At 37.1% G+C, this 8,471-nt stretch overlaps 1 protein-coding gene across 6 annotated transcripts in view; it reads right to left on the bottom strand.

The window, feature by feature from the left end:
• Window positions 1-8,471, bottom strand: part of LOC117180366 (threonine aspartase 1-like) — a 277,126-nt gene that overhangs the window by 50,669 nt on the left and 217,986 nt on the right. For all 6 annotated transcript variants that reach the window (XM_033372828.1, XM_033372830.1, XM_033372829.1 and 3 more), the window contains 2 exons: window positions 2,649-2,920; window positions 2,184-2,263 (listed from right to left, as the gene is read on the bottom strand). In XM_033372828.1, coding sequence (XP_033228719.1) covers window positions 2,184-2,263; window positions 2,649-2,920 — 352 coding nt within the window. The remainder of the gene's footprint in view (window positions 1-2,183; window positions 2,264-2,648; window positions 2,921-8,471) is intronic.

Genomic DNA, 8,471 nt, shown 5'->3' on the forward strand with positions numbered 1-8,471 from the left:
AGCGGGCTTTGACAGCCGAGGCTAAGATGTCTTGTTGATAATATAAAAGGGACGAACGGGAGTCGGCCGTAGCGACTGGCCTTCCTCTGGTAATAGTGGGACCACCCAGAGTCTGAAGCACTCCAGAAGTAGTTAGAGGAGTAGTTACAGTGATCATGGGTGCTGTATAAAAGTTACCTATCTGACATGGGAAGGGTACGAGGGGTAACTAACTGCGCACTTTGAAATTTCGACATGCACAGTTGGAAGTCTCGTTAGTGAACGTGCACAAATAGGACACTTCCAAGTGTATACGTCGAGAATTTGACGCCACACATGGTCCCCAGATAAAGTGTCACTTGCACACATGGGAGACTTCCAACTGTAAACATCTTAAGTAATACGATCCTATTTTTTACTTGTCAGTCCACAGGTGCGGGTGGTAGACGCCCACCTGTGCACGTGAACTAGTCAGTTATAAATCGGATCTTATTAATTTAACGTTCACAGTTAGATGTATTCCATCTGTGAACCTGAACTTGTAGTTTGAAAAGCTGGTCGGAATAATCTAGATATGAACAGTTGGCAGGATATGCACGTGAACCTTTGGTAGGATACCATTTGCGCACGTCAAAATATCGACGAGCGCAGTTGGTAGTGTCGAATCTGTGTAAGTGCGAAGTGCGGATACTCTAAACTGCGTTGGGACTATCTCAACTATATTGTCCGTCACACTCTGAATTCTATATTTAGTGCACAGCCTCTCGCCATTTATCAATATTTCCTTCCAACGATGCATATAAGATACCACAGTAGGGTTCCTCGAAAATCCGGGACTGTGAAGCTCCCACCTTAGACAGTGCATCTTCTTTCTCGTAACCTTCAATATCTTCATGGCCGGGAACCCAGTTTAGACTGATCTGCTTTTTAGTGGCAACCATAAGAAGATCTTGAAGGAAACTCCAGGCTAGTATGGACGGAAACTCTTCGGATGTAAGAGCCTTGAGTGCTGTTTGACTATCAGGACAAATGTCTTTTATGTGTCCGCTTACAAATTTCCTCCTGGCAAGCTTTAATAGCTATTATTTGGAACCATAAACTGTTGGAAATGTGCGCCGTCCTGATTTTATTTCAGTCCTTATTTCTAAACAGTCCTTAAAGCCGTCTGTGTACCTAACACTACAGCCATTCTTTCCTTTAAGGGAAGTGACCCTTGAAGTGTTTTATGAAGGATATTTTTCTCAATATAACATAACACCAGTTTGCATAGCGAGAATATTATCCTCGCATAGAAGGCTCTTATTAATATTACTATATGTAGGTCAATTACACCAACATCACTAAGATTACCTCCTAGAAGGACTCTATATACTACCCCTGTCTCGATCTTCCTTGTGGAAAGATTCAACCGCGGGATGTCCAGAATCGCCAGTGATCGCGAAGCAGAGAACCCTTCGGAGGCTCTCTAATTGTTTAATAGTACTAATTAGTTCTGTCCGTGACAACCAGATTGTTCATGGATATGCTATTATAGGTACGATTATCATCATATACTACCAGTAATTAATCATGTGTTTTAAGTCACAGGTTTTGTCCACTGCGTATCTACAGGCCCAAAAGGTATCTTAGCTTTCTTTAACATTGTATCAACATGTAGTTTCCAGGTTAGATAAAGGTTAGTCAAAGGCAAGGTCAACTTTTACATTGGTGAAATTCGGATGATACGTTAAAATTTCCATCAGGAGGTCACAGAGTAATCACAATAGATTTTTTGTTTGAACGGTAAAAAGTTTAAAAAAACATAAGACATGAAACGCCTATTGACTGCTACTTACAGATGATGCCTTTGAAGTGTAGCAGTCAACAGGCGTTATACGTTTTATTTATTGTTTTAACTTTTTACCGTTATAAAAAAACTATGTTGATTACTCCGTGACATTCTAATAGGAATTTGAACATAGAATCCGAATTTCACCAATTTAAAAGTGGATATTGCTATTTTTTTTAGTTTTTTGTTGCATTACTTTAGTCGGTCCGCTAGAGTCCATAAGTCTTAAAAATCGGAATCGAAAAAGTATCGAATTCAGTAATCGACACTTAAACATCGGCTTAGTAATGCCCTTGACTAACAAAAGTGCGTTTTTCCGGCCTGAACATTGTATATTTTCGAACAAATAGTCAATAATAGAGGTATATTTTATTACCTGATATTAGGTCATCCGGCGGTATTGTCTGAATTCCCATCTCTTTGGCCCATGTGTGAGCTCCAGATCCAACTAAAAAACTAATTAAATCTTTAAATTTTTATGATTAAAGTTCACCCCATCAACCCTTTAAAATACTGTGTTTTTATTTTTTTCGATAACTTAGAATACCATGAGAGTTCAGGCCTTTTCCGGTTTTTGATGTTTTTATTAAAAAATTAGTCAACATGTTTCGACTAGAATCTAAATCCTTTTCGACGCGTCGATCTGCAAGGGTAAAATATATCTTCCAATTTTTAACAGACCACATAGCATTTAAGTTGTGGTTTTGATTTTTTTACACAAAAAAACTGGAAAAGGCGTACACTAGCTTGAAATTCTTGCAAAAATGTTTTTCAGCCTAATCAATATTATTATAGTTACATGCAAGAAACATAAATGATACAATTATTGTTTAAGTCTTACCTAGGAGGAATCCTTCCATGTGACATACTAATAGACTGCTGTTCACAAAGGTGCTTAGCCACTTCAATTGGGTTTTTCACTCCTTTAATAGCTCCAACTGCTCCAAAATGTAAGTTCGACCCATCCATGACACTAGCATCACATTCTACTTTTCCATCGATAGTTAAATTCGATCCATAACCAGCATTAGTTAGTGGAGAGTTCTCTAAAACAGTGGTGGCTTTAACGACGGCTTCTAGTGGACCACAACCTGTGATTAGGCTTTCAATTCCCTGATGAATTAATATGTATTTAATTACTATCCATATTTCATACAATGTCACAATAGTTGTGATACTAAGAGATCATTTTTTCTACCTGTGCGTATGGCCCGCTTTCTTAAGTAACAGGGTGTCTGCGCGTTTCAAAGAACAAATGTTTTTTATGTACCATTAGTTATATTTTCGCCAATGATTTTAAGACTTATAATTTATTATTTTGTACAGCATCAGGTACTAAGAAATGATATGCATAAGAAACGAAATTTTTCTTGATGAAGTTGTACCCTTAGCACTATATTCCTACTTCGGTTTATAAGATTTTAATTCACGGGTTTCAAATCATTGAATGGGCACCACTTCCCATTTCATACATTTCAAGTTTCAAGAAGCAGTTGAAAAAAAAAGAAAAAACACTTCTCACCAGAAGCTATGGCGATGTTTCTGTGCTCTGACGATTCCATAATAGACGATAATGATACAAGTGACTCAGATAATGATTATAATAAGCTTTTATTGTGAACCATAATTGTATCATTTGAAATAAGATATAGATTTTAAATACATGCCTTATTGTATTAAAAATGTACCTTTTGTACATAATTTATGATATAATACCTTAAAAACCTGAAATTTCGACCTCACATACATTTTTAACAATCTCAATAACAGACGTACTCCAAAATTCAATTAAATGCAAAAATTCACGTTATAATTCCACCATTTTGTGTCATCCATCTTGAATTTTAAATATTTAATTGCAAATTCGGTTTCAGCGACCTAAAAAACATAGGAACTCCAATTTTTGCCATGATGTAAACCTTTGTCTAGTTTTGTTCAGCTTTTTCGAAACTGTGCAGCTATGCAATACCTCAGGAAATGGGGGATGCAATATCTCTCCATGTTACTATTTTGTGATTTGTTCCTTTAAATAGAGTGAGGCTATTAAAAAACAAATTTAGGAAAAACTACGTTCCAGGATAATGAAGTTCTCATATGAAATTGCAAATGTTATTATTGCTTGGCATAAAAAACTACCAATTTGCGCGAAACTTTATGATTTAAAGAAAATGAGGAAGTTTTACCATTTTTGAGCCATTTATTCTTTTATTTGTGAAAATGTACAAACACAATCTGCAAAGTTAGTTTTTGTTAGTATTTAATTTTCGTTTAAGAAAATAATGAAATTTCACCAAGCGTTACAAATAATGAACATGTTTATAATTGATTAGGGAAATGTACAACCGCACGAAGCGGCCTTAGTTTTGTATTGCCCCTGTAAAAATAAGTGTACGGAAATAAGAGTAATAAGTGCATGTTAGAACAGCCTTAATTTGAGTGTGTCTGTGGAAGAAGAGAACAAATTAGGTACAGTAGATTGATTTAGAAAAGATTAGGATAGAATAAGATGGATGCTCTTAATGTTGAAAAACAGAAAACTACATACTTCGTTACATAGTAATGAAGTGAAGGCTGAAGTTTCAAGGCGATATTCCTGGTAGTCCTGGTAACATGGAAGCTTGATGGAACTTTAGTGGAACTCATACAATCAGTTCTCAGCGTAGTAAAGCACTGGAGCCGAGACTACAAAATTTACGAAACGAAGTCATGGAGTGCCGAATTTAATCAAGGTATCGAAATTCAGTATTATTCTTAAAATTTTCGAACTTCTAACTGGATCATTGTGATGGTGTCAAACTGCAACAGCACAACTTAAATGTCAGATCGTGATCTATAAAAATTAGGGTTTTCCTTAATTTTTCTCCTTAAATCCATAATTGTTACTCACGTTATTTCTTTTACTGCTGTGTCACTATTCCTAACTTCCACTTCCCTTAAATTAGGCGAACAAAAATTTTTTTTTTGTCACAAACTTTACATGATTGCAATTGCGTGCACGCCATTGCAGATTACTAGCACTTGATTTCCCGTGATTGCAGAGTCATTGCAGGTGATTAAAATTGATTGTAAGTAACTTTAAATGATTTTTAGTGACTGAAAATGATTCCGCGGTGATTTCGAGTGATTGCAAGATAATTGCAAAATGTGTGCAATAACGTTTATACACTCATTGCAAAAGTTATGTACCCCTTGTTATAAACGCAATGAGAGCGTGTGACGTAGCGAAGTGTCTATACTGTATTTATCTCCCACATGGGTAGCTAGACACACATAGAGACGAGAGAGAGAAAGACAGCACAGCGGTTGATCACTAACTGTTATAACAATTAAGGAGGCAAGACAATTATGTATACATGTAATTATTACATATTGACTCGTTAGCTCCTTTCACGAAGGAGACTATTGTAGGTAGCGCTGATCCGTCAATGTCCTTACTAAAGTTCACATTATCGGTATTTTCACAATACAAAGTATTGCCATGCCTAATCAGACTATAGTTGTTGAAATAGTCCTTTTGCCAAATTGCTGATAATAGGTTGAATCATAAAACAGAAAACAGCAAAGCAATTTGAGACGCCAACTTCTGCTAGAATACCAGACTTTCTCGGGAAGCTGGAGTAGATGCCAGCGGTACTACTTCAAGCAGTGTCAATTCATCCCTTGAATCCTTAGTTAGTTTCTTATAAAATGGGTTGACAAAAAGATAACCAAAACCTTCTTAAATAATGAGCATACATGAAAAAATGGTAATCAAGATTAAATAAGAAAACTAATAAATAATAAAATGTTGAATAAAAAATAATACAAAAGTAATAAAATAATATAATAAATAATATAATATGCAATATAATAATAATAATAATAATAATAATAATAATGATAATAATACTAATAATAATATGTAATATAATAAAATAGCCCTGTCGAAGGTGTTCCGCGTTGATGTCGCGGTAGGGCTTGAGCTCTCCTCTCATGACTTTGACGGCAATGTTGGCGGTAGCATTGCTACTGACAGGATTTCCCATGCCAAATAGGCTGATAACGAAGAGGAGAGGGACAAACAAAGCCCATTAATGAAAAATGGAGAATATATTAAAGATATTGAAACGCTTGTTGCTTACGGAGGATCGTCCGGGCGCCCCTGGAGTCACAGCTGGGGGCCACAGCATGTAGGACAGTGGCGATGGTGAGCTGCGAGATGGTCAGGCAGATCTCACTAATCAAACAGCTGGCCAGCAATAAGATATGCGACAAACGGTAAGTAGTGGAATTGGGATACCACAATGAAAGAGAAACTGGTGCGTATCTATTATGAAATTGCGAAATTTGAAACGAAAATAGAAAAAGGATACAATTTAAGAACAAAATTGGCTGCAAAGTGTCCTAATATACAAAAAGTCGCACTAAGAGATCTTATCGCTAAGGTAAAAGACATCAGGACTAATCTATATGTTACAGAAGACCGAGAAATGGAGATTAAACAATAGGTTAAATTGGCGTGGAAAAACGACGGCAATGAACATCACTTAGAGAAAGCCGCATCAAACGGTCAAGCAGGAGCAATTGATGTTCTTCCTCAACCTATTGATGATTAACGCCAACACATCCTCCAGAGGTGGATGACCTTATACAACCTGAGGCAGAAGGAGAGGTTCAGCAAACAAAAAAGCGACGAAAATGGGCATACCATATGAATAGAGATGTTATGCGCCTTTATTTTTTGGCAGAGAGATGTGGGCAATGTGTGAGAAGAGAACATCATAGACCCTTCTTACTTAAATACCCAGAGCTAGCCACAAAAATAAATGAGCAGAATCTGGCAGATCAAAAACGCTCAATATCTGTAAATAAACGGCTTTCGGCTGTTGAAATAGCTTCTATTAAAATGGAAGTGAAACGGCAGCTTCCTAATGATGAGCTCGACTTGGAAGATGTAGATAACGAAGATTTGATTGATGCTGAAGGCATAGGTGCTAGGGATAATGAATATCATGCACCGGATCCATTAGAACCACATCCGGATATTACTAACAATGATGTGGATAGGGAAATCTCAGAAAAACTACAGCACCTGGAAATGAATTTTGGTCTTGCTTTACTAGATTTCAGATATATAGAATCAACACTAAGGCATTCTCTGCCCAAAATGAACATCACAAATGATCTACGTGCACTAATAGCACATCTCGACAGTAAGGCTTTACCTACGTATTTGAAAGTAGCACAAACTGCGTTAGAGGTGCAAACTCTTGTATACTGTGCAGCTTTGGTTACCGTTAGAACGATGGGCCGGAAAACTAGGCCTGCAATTGCTGTTTTTGTCCCAGCAAGGGATCAAGATCCACCACTGAAAATTTTGGTAAGATAAAGATTGATAAAATCACATGAACCATGTTATTAAAATCATCCACCCTCGGCACATCGAGACATTAATACCAGCAATATTGGATGAAATTTTAGAATCTCAACGACAGAGACTTGATATTCTTACTACAAGACTGCGTCGGTACAAGAAAACTAGTGCACGAAGGTAACAAAACAAAAACTTTCAGACAGATAAAAAAAGGTTCTTTCGTGAAATGAGAGTAAAGCCAAATAACCACCAAGGCACCGAAGTCTCTCAATTGGAAGATATGACTAACTATTGGTCGGGTGTTTGGGGAAAAATGAACAGATGCAATTTGGACACTGCGTGGTTCAAACTGAGGAAGCAAGGGCAGGCAATAGACCTGAAATGCAGCTGACAAACATCACAGCTTTAGATGTTTCAGCGGTCTTGAAAAGGGCAAGTAATTGGAAAGCTCCAGGTCCGGACATGGTGCACAACCAAATCTGATGCCAGGTTTTATGCTCCAGGGTACTACGTATATGATAACAAAAAAGCGGACGCTCAAAATCCATTTTACTTTCGACCGATAGCCTGTCTTTCAACAATTTATAAATTTCTTACAGCTATCATTGCAGATAAGATATATTCTTATTGAGACGAGAATGACATTCTTACAGAAGAACAAAAAGAATGTTGTAAAAACTCACGAGACTGTAAAGATCTAGTCACTATAGAGGCTGTTGCCATGGCTCTAACTCGTAAGCATCAAAGGAACTTACACATGGCATACATTGACTACAAGCAAGCGTTTTCATCCGTGCCGCATGCTAATTTGCTTAAAGTCTTAAAACTTTACAAAATCTGCCCACGCATTATTGACTTTCTATGCCATGCAATGAGGCTTTGGGGTACAAGAATCAAGTATTTTGATCATGGACAACCAAGGATAACTGGATCAATATGCTTTACGACGGGTATATTTCGAGGAGACTCCTTTAGCGCACTATGGTTCTGTTTAACGTTGAATCCATTGAGCAAAACACTAAACAGCATGTCTCATGGGTTCAGAATTCATGATAATGAGGATGGTCATCAAGTGACCCATCTTCTTTACATGGATGACCTGAAGATGTACGCTAGTTCAGCCCAGAAGCTGCAGCAAGTCATCGATGTCACAAGGCAGTTTTTGGATATAACGTTGGATATAACGTCATCCTTATTACATTGAATATCATACATACGAGGGTGGATTGATAAGTTTCCGGCCTGACCAAGAAAAACAACGTTTTTAAGAATTTTTTTTTTTTATTTCTCAACATAATCTCCTCCAAGGCT

This window comes from Belonocnema kinseyi, chromosome 9 (genome assembly GCF_010883055.1).
Source record: "Belonocnema kinseyi isolate 2016_QV_RU_SX_M_011 chromosome 9, B_treatae_v1, whole genome shotgun sequence".
NCBI lineage: Eukaryota > Metazoa > Arthropoda > Insecta > Hymenoptera > Cynipidae > Belonocnema > Belonocnema kinseyi.